Below are 15,612 nucleotides of genomic sequence, written 5' to 3' on the forward strand. Positions count from 1 at the left end.
CCCTCGAGCCCTTAGAGCATGTAAAGCCACTTATACTTATAGGTGCGGATCACCCCCATCTCCTAACACCAATTGAGCCGGTGATACTTGGCCCACCAGGAGGACCAGCAGCTGTTCACACAAGGCTGGGATGGACCCTACAAGGACCTGCTCATCTCATGCAGTGTACAACGAGTACCAGGCAGTGTCTTTTCACCAGTATCTCCCCTCAGACAGAGCTGGCACAGAATGTAGAAAGGCTTTGGAAGATGGACGTGCTGCCCTACCAAAACAGCAAAGTGGTTGTACGTTCAAGGCAAGATAGGGAAGCAGTGGAGATCCTTGAGAATAAGACGAGGTGAGTAAATGTTGCAGGTGTTCTCAGGTACGCAACCCCACTGCTGAGGAAACGGGAATATCCCTCCCTCAGAGCACCTAAAGAGGCCGTCCTATCAAGTCTTAGAAGTCTGGAAAGGCGGCTGGAAAAGAACCCCCAACAGGCTAGAGGGTACTGTGAGGCAATCCACAAGCTGGTGGAGACGGGAGCCGTCAGAAAGGTGGATCCACAGGAATCCCCACTCACAGAGGAATCGTGGTACATACCCCACCACCTAGTGAGTCATAATGAGAAAAGTCGTCTGGTCTTCAACTGTTCGTACCAGTTCCAGGGACGAAGCCTGAATGATGCTCTTCTTCCGGGACCCACTCTAGGACCATCTCTGCTTGGAGTCCTGCTGCGCTTCAGGGAGCATGCGGTGGCAGTCAGTGGAGATATTCGCAGTATGTTCCACCAAGTTCGGCTCCTCCCAGAAGACTGCTCACTCCTTAGATTCCTCTGGAGGGACATGAAGCGAAACGAGCCCCCAGACATCTTTGAGTGGCAGGTTCTGCTTTTCGGCACTGCATGTTCACCTTGTTGCGCCATCTTTGCTCTCCAGAAGCATGCAAGAGAACATGGTGGACCAGACGAAAGGGTCAGGAATTCGGTGGAGCAGTGTTTCTACGTGGACAACTGTCTTCAGAGTGTGCCCACAGCAGAAGAGGCTAAAGAGCTGGTGGATCAGATCAGGGAAGTCTTGGCTGCAGGAGGATTCGAGATCCGCCAATGGGCCTGCAATGTTCCCGACGTCCTGAAGCACCTACCTGGAGAAGCAAGGTCTGACGGGATGGAGAGGTGGCTGTCACACAATGAGTCTGGCATGGCGGAACCAACCCTTGGACTCAGCTGGCACTGGGAAACAGACACCTTAGGCTACAAGAGCCGGCCCTTGGACTATGGATCGTTAACCATGAGAAACGTCTATAAGGTGCTGGCCCGGCAATACGATCCGCTTGGGTTCATCTCGCCCTTTACAACTCGTGCTAAGCTGATTGTCCAGAGCATGTGGGATGGACCGCGAGATTGGGATGACCCAATTATTCCCCCAGATTTGCAGAAAGCGTGGATGGAATGGGAGTCCGAGTTACCTCTGCTGTCACGCATCACCCTACCACGTCCATATGCTCCAGCTCATACAGAACAGAGCGTGGTCTCTAGACAAATCCATGTCTTCAGTGACGCCTCCGAAAAGGCTTATGGGGCTGTGTCTTATCTGAGAACTGAAGATGGAGAGGGACGAGTCTACCTAGGGTTCTTAGCAGCAAGATCAAGGGTGGCCCCCAGACGGCAATGCTCAATCCCCCGCCTCGAAGTCTGTGGCGCCTTGTCAGCTGCTCAGCTTGCACAGATAATCGAGAAGGAACTGAACATCAAGACAGATCGGACGATTCTCTGGAGTGACTCCACAACGGTGCTTACTTGGTTGAAATCAGAGTCATGCCGCTTTAAGGTCTTCGTTGGCACTCGTATAGCGGAGATCCAGGAGCTTACAGAGCAGAGTGAGTGGCGTTACGTAGACTCAGCGCAGAACCCAGCTGATGATGTCACCCGAGGGAAGACCTTAGCAGAGCTGGCTATGCCTAATCGTTGGAGCCAAGGGCCAACTTTCCTTCTCAAGGAACCCGATAAATGGCCATCCTGGCCGTGCAGTGAAACCACCCAGGATCTGTCGGAGTATAAGAAGGTGACAACTTGCGGGGTGATGAACCGTGCAGATCGACCAGAGACCTTACCAGTGCGCTCCTATCTGACATGGCAGGACATGGTGAAGTCCTTGGCTCAGCAGTCTCATGGGGCGGCAAATCAGGAGCCCTTGACTGCAGCCGACTACAAGGAAGCAGAGATGATGATCTTCAGGAAAGTCCAGTCTGAGTGTTTCCCAGAGGAGATGCATCACCTAAAGGCAGGCAAGGCACTGCTCAGGAGTAGCCGTATACTTAGCCTCTCACCAGAGCTAGATCCTGACGAGGACATTATACGGGTAGGAGGAAGACTCAGACGTGCTGAGGAGTTAGATCCTTCTTTCAAGCATCCCATTGTGCTGGACCCCTCTCACTCAGCTACAAAGCTCCTTATACAGGATTATGATTCCCGTCTCTGTCATCCGGGCTCCGAGCGAGTATTCGCAGAGTTGCGCCGTACCTTTTGGGTTCTTCGTGGCAGAGAGGCCATTCGGAAAGTGCAACATCAATGTGAGGAGTGCCGAAGATGGAAGTCCAAGCCGAGTGTCCCTAAGATGTCCGACCTACCTGCGGCCCGTCTACGACTACATAAGCCCCCGTTCTTCTCTACGGGTGTCGATTGCTTCGGACCTTTCCATGTCAAGTTGGGACGGCGTTCGGAAAAGAGATGCAGTGCACCTGGATATCCTACACAGTATGGATGTGGATTCATTCTTAATGAGCCTCAGACGGTTTGTTGTACGCAGAGGAAATCCAGCAGAGCTTTATTCAGACCAGGGGACAAACTTTCGAGCTGGCGAAAGGGAGCTCTATGAGTCCTTTAAAAGCATGTCCTCAGATATCCAACGAATTCTAGCTGCACAGAAGATTGACTTTCGCTTCAACCCCCCTGCAGCTCCTCACTTCGGGGGGACGTGGGAGAGAGAGATCAAGTCTGTAAAGTCCGCTTTGAATACCGTTATAGGAGCTCAATCCATCTCTGAAGAGGTGCTTCATACGACTCTACTGGAGGTTGAGGCCATCTTAAATGCCAAACCGTTAGGTTACACCTCATCTGATGTGGCTGACTTGGATGCAGTAACCCCAAATGTTCTTCTGATGGGGCGGCTTGATGGATCACTGCCACCTGTGGTGTATCAGAAGAGTGAGAAACTAAGTAAGCGGAGGTGGAGGCACTGTCAAGTTATGGCCGATCATTTCTGGTCAAGATTCATTCGGGATTACTTACCATCCTTGCAGAAAAGAGGGAAGTGGCATGACACCCCTTTGGATCTTACAGTGGATTCAGTTGTGTTGCTGATGGACCCCCAGTTTCCCAGGGCTCTCTGGCCCGTTGGCAGAGTGGTTAAAGTGCATCAAAGTGCAGATGGTCATGTGAGGTCTGCGGACGTGCAAGTCAAGGATAAGATCTACACTCGTCCAGTGGCTAGACTTATCACGCTTCCTGTGATCCCTGATGACAATGATGACAATCATGGTGCCAAACCCTCTTCAGATTAGGAGTGAGTCTTTGCAGGAACAAATTGCAAGCAATTTGGGGGCGGCTGTGCAAAAGACTCAGACGGAAGAGGACTTTTATTGTGATAACAATAATCGCTCATACGGCGCACCGGCAGAAGAGCGCTAGTTCTAAACGGTGCTGCACATCAATGCACGTTTGTCTCGCTGTGTTAAGCATTCTGGACACATGAATCGGGTTGCTGTTGAGACAAGCACCAGATTGTGATGCTGTGTGCTCATGTGCGTGTGATCAGAGTGAGTACAGTTCGATGTGTATATGTTTTCACGTTAAATGTCCGTTATTAATAGTGCTCACGTGCTATTAGCTAAACAGTCATATTAAGCTGTATTTGACTCACTTTATATTAATGTTCATCAATGTGTTCATGCTAACTAATATCAGTTACATTACATATGATGTATAAATACTGATAATGATGTAAATGTGTCATCTGAGACACGTCTGTTTATATGCTATTGTTATAATATGAGGGGAGAAGCTGTAGCTGTAATTCTTAATGTAATGAATGTCTAAGTGCAGTAGTGTTACTCTGGGAATCCTGTGGTTATGTTTTACAGGGAAAACACATCTCACATCTCCACCTGCATTAATCTGGCAAAACTCTCAAATACAGCCACTCATTCATCTCCATTATTCCATGCCATGCAACAAAGCCCATGAATACAGCTCTGACTTACCTCTATTAAAGGAGCATCCCTCAGCCTGTGCACTGCCCTGTTAAAGGACCACTGCAACCATTATCATTACTCACATCAACGCCTGCTCTGCTCTTCTTTAAGTTGTGCTCTCATTCAGAGTTTTGCTGTGTGCTACCTCTTACATATTGAATGTTGGCTCTCCCCTCTGATATATGTTCTCTGGTGTGCCGAATAAAAGGCTCAAGTTGATTTATCTCTCTCTCTGTTGTGTTCTGACCGACACCCTGGTACACTGTTATATTCATACGCAACTAGCCCCCTACACTCAGGTCAGCCTTCGCTACACTTTTGATCAAAGACAATGAAAGCTAATATTGGGGAGTAAAGCCAAATTCGTGCTAAATTATTATTGATTCAGTCAAAAACTCCAACAGCTTTGCAATCAGAAGCTTTAGTTACCTGAAATTAAGAAAAGTACTAGAGGCTTCCTGAAATATATAAAATGTAATAGAGATGCATTTCATTTTTATTGCCCTTTCATCATTAAATGTTCTGCAATATTGTATGTGTACAGTAAGCTCAAGTTAAAAGAGTACAATTCCATAATCTACATAAAGTGCTCTATTTTCATTTACTAATGTTGTACTTAATATAGCCTACTTTTTTGTTCTTTAGTACATTAATATGAAATATGCTAAAATGTAATTTAAAAATGTATTTAGGTACCACTTGAAATAAATTTGAACCCATCTTTGTATGAAAGATGAGTACACGTTAACTTCAAGTGGTATACATTTTTGTAATACGAGATATGTTAAATGCATTTCAGTTCATATTAATGTAATCTCAAAATAACACTGCTAATGACACTTAGATGTTTTTAAGATTATCTTAAGTACTAAAGTAGAAACTTTGTATTATGTACAAAACTATTTTGTGAAAATAGGGCACTTTAAAGGGATAGTTCAACCAAAAATAACAATACTGTCATAATTTTCTCACTCTCACGTTTTTACAAACATTTTTTGTTCTAAAAAACACAAAGGAAGATATTTTGAGGAATGTTTGTAATCAAACCTTTAATGAGCCCCATTCACTTCCATAGTAGGATAAAGTATAATATGAAATTCAATGGGGCCCATTAACAGTTTGTTTACTAAACATAAGGTAAAATTAAACATTACCCCTCTCCTGACATCTCACTCCAAACTTTTGGTAAAACTTGAGAGCCCTGATATACATGTCCGACAACAAAACAGATAATATGTAAAAATATAATTAAGTTGTGATAAAATAAAATATAACTCAATTTAAGTCTGTGTCATTAATGTTAATCAAAAGACAAAGAGAAAATCCCTTCTGTAGCTCTTAAAAATAATCATATTTAATTTATACAAAGACTTTACCTAATGTGCAACTTTGTTCTTTTTTATAAATGTTTGTAATTTCTTAATTTGTTTTCTAATAATTTTCCCACCCCTTTTTTGCTGATCTGAAAAATGCTCAGATCTGTGCCTCAAAAACCGTAATGTGATCTGAACCATGAGTTTTGTGATCCGTCACACCCCTATTTTGTAATGTTCTGGGCTTTCCTCCATGTCTTTTTGAAAATGCTAAGAATTTAGAAATTAACTGAAGTACCTTAAAGGCAGATTTTTACATACACAGTCAACCATGTCAGAATTGTTAGGCGAATTAGCACTTAGTATAACAGTTGTTGTTTTTCCTGTGATGTGTCTTGAGTGTGGCTCAGGCGAGCTGTGCCGTGCTATGCTTCAACACACAATTCTGTGTCGTGTCGCGCTGAACAAGTCTTACATTTTTATTTTAGAGGACTTAAAAAGGTCTTAAAAGTCATTAAATTTGCTGTTAAAAATTTGTGCAGATACCCTGTATAGCACTGTATGTTGAGCAGCGCCTGTGTGCACGGTCAAACACGATCAAAGGAGATAGTGAGAGAGAGGCGAGATTGACAGGAGATGACAGAGGAAAAAGGGCTCAACAAAGCGGTCTAGCAAACAGTTTATTGTTAATAAACGTTTTAGTTCTTGTTTAATATAAGCGTGTTTGTCACAGTGGCGGCAAAATCAAATTTTAATGGGGTGGCCAGAGGAGGACACAGCTAAATCTTGGGGTGGCACCAAAAACAAACAAAAATTCTGTGTTATATGTGTTATATTTGTTTATGTTTGTTTCTGGTTTATGTTTAAGCAATATCCCTCGAGTAGGAGTGTGATATAGCTCTATATTATCACGGCTGTGATTAGGCCAGAGGCACGAGGCCGCACACGACTCCGAGAGCGATATTGCTTTTATACAACAGTTCGACGGCACACGTTTGAAAAACGAAAACTAGAAAACAACAACGGAGTTATTTTAAAAGCCTCTTTGTTTGAGAACTACTTCTTCCGCCACGGATTTGAGGGCGGCCAGAATGACAGGTAACACTTTCGGCTGCTTTGAAGCTCATAACAACTCAATGGACGGAAAAGCCGTTACTTTATATTACCGTTTCTTGGTCACAAAGTGTAGTTTTAAGATTAGTTCAGTCGAGAATGTATCTGTATTATATTTAAATCTGCAGTCGATTAGTAAAGATAGCGCCTGTTTGAACGTTTGCTTAGTGAGATTCGGTACGAATGAGAACCAAAGCATGAGCGGACGTCAGTGTTCAGGGATTCCCTGGCTCTCATGTTGGCCTTGTTTGTTTATGATCGTCAAAATGAGATCAAATCAGCAGTATTTGTTGTCATGATCAAACTATTACTTGTTTTCTTTATTCATATTTAGTGTCTTTTGTGTTGTTATTGTTTTGGCGCGAGGTAAAAGTTAATAAAACTATACTTGTGTAACGTTACTATTGCTTTCTCATGTATTCTTAACGCGATACGAGCACTCGATTATTATTATTAATTTTGTTCTTGTCAGTACTATACAAAATGTTTTTTTATAAGTGTCAGAGAGATGTTTTTGCATGCTGCTTATAAATATACCAGTGGCGATATCTCATAACATGTTTTAATAGTCACGTCACGATAAAGTAAATGATCAATGTCCACATTTAAAAGCTGCGGTGCTTACCTGCAGTTCCACAGTGTTTTCACGTTCTGATAAAAGATATAGCTCCAGAAAAAAACGAGTGTTTATATTCCTCTTTCCAAGTGTTAATTGTCCACACGATGTGACAAGACATTTCTCCCATTAACTTTAACGTAACATACAAGAGCGCTGATCTTTGACGGAATAATAACTTCCAATTGGGGATTCACAGACTGATTTATGAGCTAGTGAACTAATGAGACACACGGAGAGTGATTCAAACAGCGCGTCTGTGTTTTTCCATTCAGAGATGAGCCTGCTTAGGACCTCCATTCACTAGGTGGCGGAATGATACGAAAGGTGAAGCGGTTACAGTGCCGTTATCAGCACAATATCGTATAGCTCTTAGCCAATCAGATTCGAGAACCAGAAAGAACTGTTGTATAAAACAATATAACTTTAAAGCCGCAGTCCATCACTTTCTTTGGTTAAAAATATTCCAAAATCAATTTGTTGGATGTCTCTATGAAATAGCTTTTTCAAAACACTAATGATAGAAATTCAACATTACAGTATAATTGAAATATATCAATTATCCCTTGTAGGTTGTGAAGGCCATTTTTCATGTCTTAATTTGGCCACAACTTCTCTGTATTTCAGCAAATGGAATGATTTTGGGCTTGTCAAAGATTGGTGAAAGCAATGGCTTTGATGCATTTTTAGTTTTTGTGCAGCATCAGATTTTATTTTTTTTTCTCCCTAATTAGTTGTTTGTGGCTTTTTTGTCCTATTGACTTCAATTGTAACAACATTTTGTGATTGCAGAACCATGACACCTTATTATCATACATTCTTGATTGTTGACGGTTCTTCCTTTTCCTAAGAGGTAAAATTAGTCATTTTTACTGTTGAATATCATGTGGCACCATTTACCCTTTAGTAGGCCTGTGCAAAAAACAGAGCTTAATTTCTGGCTTGTACATTGAGTTATATGGAGTATAACAGCATATTAGAGAGAGAGAAAGAGAGAGGGAGAGATTAAGAGATATAAGCTGGTCAGAATCTCACAAAATTCTTCAGATAAATTAGATGACAAACTCCTAATTTACAGATTTTCTTATTTGTTGAATGATATATTTAGATCGTTCTTATTGTTAAAGTGAAATTCTTTAGCTGGTGCCCCAAGCACCGGTAAAATTTCGGTAAAATTTATTTAGCCTTTTTACATTTTTGGTGGAACACTGTAAATTAGTTTTTTTGCTATTTTCAGCAAAATAATTTTGGTTGACAAAATTCAGTGCATCCTTACTGGGGACCCAATTATAGCATTTAAATGAAAGTTTGGGAGGAGCATGTTCAGATAATTATACACAGGTGGAAACACTCAGCAATCAACCATGAGAGGCTACATATAAGGTGTGTTCGACTTCATGCGGCGCTGCGCAGACCGATCGGTGGCTGATTTGAAGCAGTGCATTCTGGTTAGTAATTTTATCAGACTTAAGCTGGCGCTGCAGACACGTGACTGTGACTTATGGTTTTAAAGAACCACGAGAGCGATTCGAGATCAGCCGCCGGAGTCAGCCAGCACAGCTCGCAAAGAGGAGCTGCACGGGCTGTAATGACGACACACAGAGATGGGCATAAATACATGGAAATGTATTTCAAATACAAATACAAAATACTGTGTCGAAAAATGTATGTAAATACAAAATACTGTGAGGAAAAATGTATTTAAATACAAATACAGTATTTTGTATTTTGAAAATACACAAAATACATGTAATATTGATTCAGTACAAGTATCCCTATTAGGCTGAAATCTATCTGGGTCTATTTCTGAATGCCAAAAAGCATTTAGATGTGTGCAACTGCTTAGAAACTTTCAATTTATTTTACGTACCTCTTGCTTTCCCCTGCCCTGTAGGAAATAAAAAACTAGAAAAAAACTTGGTAACACTTTACTTGAAGAGGTGTGCATAAGAATGACATGACACCTTCATAATCATAACATGACACGAAGATTTTATGCACATTTATGACAACTGCCATTAAGTGTCATTTACTCAATTATGTAATTTTTCATGTGAAGATGACATTGTTTGAGATGTCTTTGTTATGACAACTCGACATAAACCAATACAACACAACTTGTTATAAATCATAAACAATAATTAGCAAACTTAAGAAACTACCTAGCTTTAATGTCAAGTTGTCATGACAAAGACAAAGACATATTTGCAATAAAAATGACATAATTGAACAAATAACACTTAATGACATAAACGTCCATAAAATCTTCTTCATATTCATGACACGCATCATGTCATGATTATGAATGTGTCATGTCAGCCTTATGAACACCCATTCAAGTAAAAACTTTTTCATGTGTCAACCCACAACCTAAACAGTTTATATGTGAAGAAATCCACGTATTTACTTCTCACGAGACGAGTGTTTGAAAAATTATTCGGCAAACTACTTTCTCTAATCGCTGCTTTTTGATGGTTTTGAGAACAATTACTCACGAGTCGCCCTCTGTCATTTCACAGAATTATACAACGGAGAGCACGTCAAGCATAAAAGTCTTGTAGGTTTACTGAGGAGCCTTCAGGTTCAGCAGGTTCACACCGTAGAGTAGAGCCGTGCGAATTGAAAAAGTATAAACAAGTATAAACCTTCAACTGCACAAAGCTAAAAAGAAATCAGCAACTGTGTGCTGATTCCACCACTTGCCGTGTCATGTGTGAAAGGGCCTTTAAAGGAAAACACCAGAGTTTTTCAATATTTTATGTTCTTACCTCAACTTAGATGAATGAATACATGCCGTCTTTTTTCAACATGTGCACTTCATCTTTGCACAGCGTGTCATGAATGTGTTAGCATTTAGCCTAGTCCCATTTATTCGTTAGAATCTAAACAGGGAAGAATTTAGAAGCCACCAAACACTTTCATGTTTTCCCTATTCAAAGACCGTTACATGAGTAGTTACACGAGTAAGTATGGTGGCACAAAATAAAACGTGATTTTTAAGTGAATAAAAAATGAGAACTATATTGTATGGCGGAAGAGCAGTTAGTTTGCAGCACTTCGACCTCTGGCGCAGTAACATCATCACTACTGTAAAGTAGAAATGCTGCAAACTATGTGCTCTTTCTCCATGCATTGAAAATAGATAGTTATGTATTAATTCGTCTAAATTGAGGTAAAAACATAGTTAAATATTGAAAAATGGTGGTTTTCCTTTAAGTCAAAAGTGTAGGCCTATTTGTCAGCGTTCCACACTCTGTCTCAGTCGTGTAACTGCAACGTGCAACTGCCTGCCAATGTGCAAGTGTGAATTTGAATTTCCTTTCGCAAAAGTTATAATAACACAAATCACATCACACCCAATAATTCAATCGCCCTTGCTTTTATTCCCACTCCAACATTTTAATTATTGCCCACTAAAAGCTGCACAGATATATTTGCTTACCTGAACTCTGGTGTCTGGTCTGAACTAGTTGATGCATGAAAACAGCACCCTGACTGGTTGACTGGCTCAAAGTATTTTGAGTATTTTAAAAATACAAAAATACTCATCTTAAATGTACTGTATTTAAATACAAATTACATTTCATTTTTTTCAAAGGCTTTAAAATACAAAATACTATTTTGTATTTCAAATAGGTATTTGAAATACATGTATTAAAAATACTGCCCATCCCTGACGACACAGCTGTTTCACGATTGGTCAAATTCACCACATGACCACAATCACGTGTGTTTCATGTTTGTTTTCACGCCCTCAGTTCCACAAATACTCACAAATCTGTATTTTTATTTTTATAACAGTTAAAGCTCTTTTCATGTAGTCGCGATGTTATATTGTGCCATCTTCATCAAAATAAAATGGATAAAAACGTAGACCCCAGAAAACTACAGGAACCACAGCGTGTCCGACTTCATGTCTCCGTATTCATCTCCTCCCCGCCTGCACGTGGCTAATCTCGCCGATCAGCTACATCCAGCCATAGCTGATGTCGAACACACCTATTGACTCAGCAGTCTTACCTCGATCTGTTTACAGTTTGCAGCATCCCCCCACCACCCCTTCTCCACACTTCTAGTCCTAAAAACCACTTACACGTGTGTGTGTGTGTGTGTGTGGGGGGGGGTACTCTGGGTTCGGGCCAAGTCCGAGCTTGAAGCCCTCCCCTGGACACAACGCCAAACACGCATTCAAAATTACTCTATAAATTATATGTAAGTGTGAACTCGTGAAACATGGAAAAAGTCAGATTTTCATGTTATGTCTCCTTTAATGATTTTATGGTACTGGGACATTTTTGTGCAATTCAGACATTAATTAACTTTAGTGATGGTCTTTAAACATATTGTAAGAAATGTTTAGTATAAATGCATAGTTGTATATTCAGCATTGTATATTTGGGATTAAACTAATGTCAAACTAAATGCCAAAATTAAAGTGGATTGAGATTCATTTTAAATTCAGACCCATACATTTAAGTAGATTGTATAACATTTTATTTATAGTGGTTTGTACACATAAAAGAATCTACACGGCTGTAGATGAATAATATTAACTGTGAATAACTACTGTACAGCTACCTCTGTTTAACAGGACAAAATACAATTATTAAAATATAACATTAATCAGTTATTTAAAATTACTAATTAGTAATTTCTTTGTTGTTGATTCATCATGTTCAGACTTCTAATGTAGCTCTTTCAACAACACCACAGACACAGGTCGTTCTTTAAACGGGCGTTTATTCTTGAAACTTGTAGCGTTCACGCCGTGAGAACTGCAAATGAGTATTTTATCAATACATCAGCATATGATCACACAGTTCTCTCATAATAAACTTAACAAACACATTGAATATGTCACAAATACCTCGTTTGCTGCTTGGTTGCGAAAGAGGTCTTATAGTCCTTAAAGCTGCATGATCTTCTTGTAGATTTTTTACAATATAATAAACTTTAAAGTGCAATACACGCGGACAATCACAAACGTCCGCTCATCGTCAGTCCATCGCGGCAACTAGAAAGATCGTCACTTCCGCCGAACGTGACGCATTTGCGCCTTACATTTAAAGTGAACTTAATCAATTTACAATACATCACATTTTACTTAACTAACATTTTAACTCATTACTTAAAGTGCATTTGAGGAAATAACTGAAAACATAAACACATTAATTACAAAACAAATTATAAAAACAAAATGCATATTTATAATACAGTATGTAAAATTAGTGAATGACAACAGTTACATCTAATATGAAAAAATTATTTGTAGACTCTCTGTATCATCTATATTGTTAGATCACACAGTTTCACTGATCCATAAACAACATAAAACCCAGGATAGAGAGGTTTAGTGAATGTGGTGTTGACTCTGTGGATGAGGGTCATTGTGTCAGAGACGCTGTAGAAGGACAGAGATCCTGAACTGTGATCCACATAAACTCCTATTCTAGAAGATCTGGACACTACAGGGAGTTTAGTCTCAATGTTATTGTGAAAGAATGAACAACTGGAGTCACAGCAGCACAAACTCCAGGACTGATCATTAAATCCAAACAAAGACTCTTTACCTCCCTTCCTGCTGATGCTCTTATATGACACTGATATAAACACTCGACCTCTCCACTCAATCTCCCAGTAACAGCGTCCACACAAACTCTCACTACACAACACCTGAGGATAACCATCAAATCGGTCTGAATGGTCAGGATACTGGACTGTGTAAGTGTCAGTAATCACTTTGTTCCCCTCAGACAGACAGAGATGTTTATGTGCTGTGTTTGGATCTGCAGTGAAGTGATGATAATCTGATGGAGACAAATCAAAAACATCATTTAAATGTAAAATTATACATTTCAATAATTAAAATAAAACGTCAAGTCTTATTTATTTTAGTTTCTGAGGACTGTCAATGTGTTAAGAAGTGAACAGAGATCATTTACAGTATAGAGAGAATCTAATCTGATTGTTTTACTGTTATATTCATCATAATGTGTGTGTAAAAGGTGAATGTGTGAACATTGTTAAAGTCCCTCTGTTCTGTAGTTGTACACTTTAAATATAATTTGTTATTTTATTTAAGTGTGGATCATTTTTGTTTATAGAAAAACTTAATGGCTTATGAAATTTAAATATTAAATGAGAAACTTGATTTATGAACTGCTATTTGATCTCACAGTTATGTTTCATTGTGGGCGAGCACAGTTATTTATTTTCTGTTTATTCTGCACATTCAGTTTTCATTCATGAGTATCATTATAGAGGAGTTTAAAATGACTGAAATGAAGATTATCACTGTTCATGTCTTTATCAGCATCAGTGTGTTTATTTGTTGTTTATTGAGACTCACATTTTAGGAACTGCTCCCTGGTCTCAGGTTCAGGTGCTTTACTTTTATCAAATATCTTCTCTATCTCTTCTCTACAGAAATCCTCCAGTTTCTCTCTCAGATGAGACACAGATTTTCCTACATCATCAAAAGAGATGAGAGAGCTGACAGTGATGCTGAGTGAGTCTGTAGATCCAGGAGGAACAGAGAGAGACTGGAAACTCTACACAAACACAAACATAAACTCATGACACTGAAAATATCATCTGAGTAAAACATGCTCTTCACTTCCTAAAGATCACTGATCTCTGTTACCTGGAGGAAATGGATGTGATCATCTGTGTGTGAAAGCTGCTCCAGCTCAGCGTCTCTCCTCCTCAGATCATCAATCTCCTGCTCCAGTCGCTTCAAGAGTCCTTCAACTTCACTCACTGCAGTCTTTTCCTGATCTCTGATCAGCTGTGTCACCTCAGATCGTCTTCTCTCAATGGATCGGATCAGTTGAGTAAAGATCCTCTCAGTGTCGTCCACTGCTGTCTGTGCAGAGCGCTGTTAGGACACACAGAGAGAGGAGCATTAGAATCAGCAGCATTCATTCAGCTCTTACTGGTACATCACACAGTCTGTTACCCACAGTGGACTTCAGTGAAAGTCATCCAGCACTGAACTCCTCACTGACTGATTGGATGAGAGTCTTAACTGAGTCTGAAACAGATCTGAAACATCAGACAGCAGTTGTTCTTCTGATCAAAACTCACCTTATGAGTCTCCACAGCATCTCTCAGCTCCTGAAGCTTCTTCTGACTCTCCTGGATTCTCTGATGATATTTTCTCTGCGTCTCCTTCAGTTCTTTCTGTTGGATGTGGAAATGATAATTAAATAGATAAAGTGATTTTTTACCAGTTAAACTCAGATCTGATAACATTATCACATCTCTTACCTGTTTCTCAGTCCTCTCTGCTGCAGCTGATACAGTTTTATGTTCATTGTGTTCATCCACCATACACAGATAACATATACAGAGCTGATCAGTTTTACAGTAAATCTCTAAAAGTTTCTCATGTTGAGGGCAGATCATCTGCTGAAGTCGTCCAGTGACGTCTATCACTTTGTGTCTCTTTCCTTTGAATAAATTCTCATGTTGTTCAAGATGAGTTTGACAGTAAGAGTTCAGACACACCAGACAGGACTTGACAGCTTTGTGTTTTCTCTCAGTACAGACGTCACACTTCACATCTCCAGCTTCAGCATAACTGAGAGCAGATCGATCAGCTTGTAGTTTTGTCTTCTTCAGCATCTCCACCACTTCAGCCAGCATGGTGCTTTTATTTAAATCAGGTCTTGTATTGAAGGTCTGTCTGCATTGAGGGCAGCTGTAGTTTCTCTTCTGATCATCTTGATTCCAGTAGTTTGTAATACAGCTCATACAGTAACTGTGTCCACAGGGAATGGTCACTGGATCCTTCAGTAAATCCAGACAGATTGAACAGATGAACTGATCCTGAGCCATTGAAATACTGGCTTCTGCCATTTCACTGTATGTTCACACAGAAAGAAAAACGAAACACACAACAGCTCAACAGTTTCAGTTTCTCTGAACTCAAATCATTTCCTGGTTGTGTTTATGAAACGTGTGCAAACAGTCATGTAATAAATAAGTCCACTAGATGTCAGTCTCATACAGAAAGTCACATTTTGAAAAACAGAATGAAAATGCTCTGCCTTCAAGTATAAATGGAAGAAAACAATGACAGATTTTTCATTTCTGAGTGAAATAATTCCTTACAGAGCAGATAGTGTTGGACTTTAAGGCGTCCATTTGCATGTTCATAATTTAGAGGAAAGGCACAAGATACAAATATCTAAGTTCAAATATTTATTGATCAGATTGAAAAAGTTTAACAGCGCTGGGTCCTCTCAAGTAGCGAACAACCAGCTCAGGAAGTAACATGCATATTTATAAGATATGTGACGTCGATCTTTCTTCAGAAAATCTCCACCCACAAAGGCC

The 15,612-nt window shown here is 40.1% G+C and overlaps 1 protein-coding gene across 2 annotated transcripts; it reads right to left on the bottom strand.

The window, feature by feature from the left end:
- Window positions 1–11,156: 11,156 nt before the first annotated feature.
- LOC135744105 (E3 ubiquitin/ISG15 ligase TRIM25-like) lies at window positions 11,157–15,350 on the bottom strand. 2 transcript variants are annotated; one of them, XR_012336812.1, is made up of 6 exons: window positions 14,542–15,350; window positions 14,359–14,454; window positions 13,916–14,149; window positions 13,622–13,823; window positions 12,140–13,079; window positions 11,157–12,047 (listed from the first exon to the last, which is right to left on the bottom strand). XR_012336812.1 is itself a non-coding variant. In XM_065262078.2 (5 exons), exons 1-5 carry the CDS (start codon window positions 15,130–15,132, stop codon window positions 12,559–12,561), a joined length of 1,644 nt encoding a protein of 547 aa, XP_065118150.1. In that variant the 5' UTR covers window positions 15,133–15,350; the 3' UTR covers window positions 11,157–12,558. The 2 variants fall into 2 exon arrangements, 1 of the variants encoding a protein (XP_065118150.1); XM_065262078.2 differs by having other exon boundaries at window positions 11,157–13,079.
- Between the last annotated feature and the right edge of the window lie 262 nt (window positions 15,351–15,612).

The sequence above is a fragment of the Paramisgurnus dabryanus genome, chromosome 6, assembly GCF_030506205.2.
Source record: "Paramisgurnus dabryanus chromosome 6, PD_genome_1.1, whole genome shotgun sequence".
NCBI lineage: Eukaryota > Metazoa > Chordata > Actinopteri > Cypriniformes > Cobitidae > Paramisgurnus > Paramisgurnus dabryanus.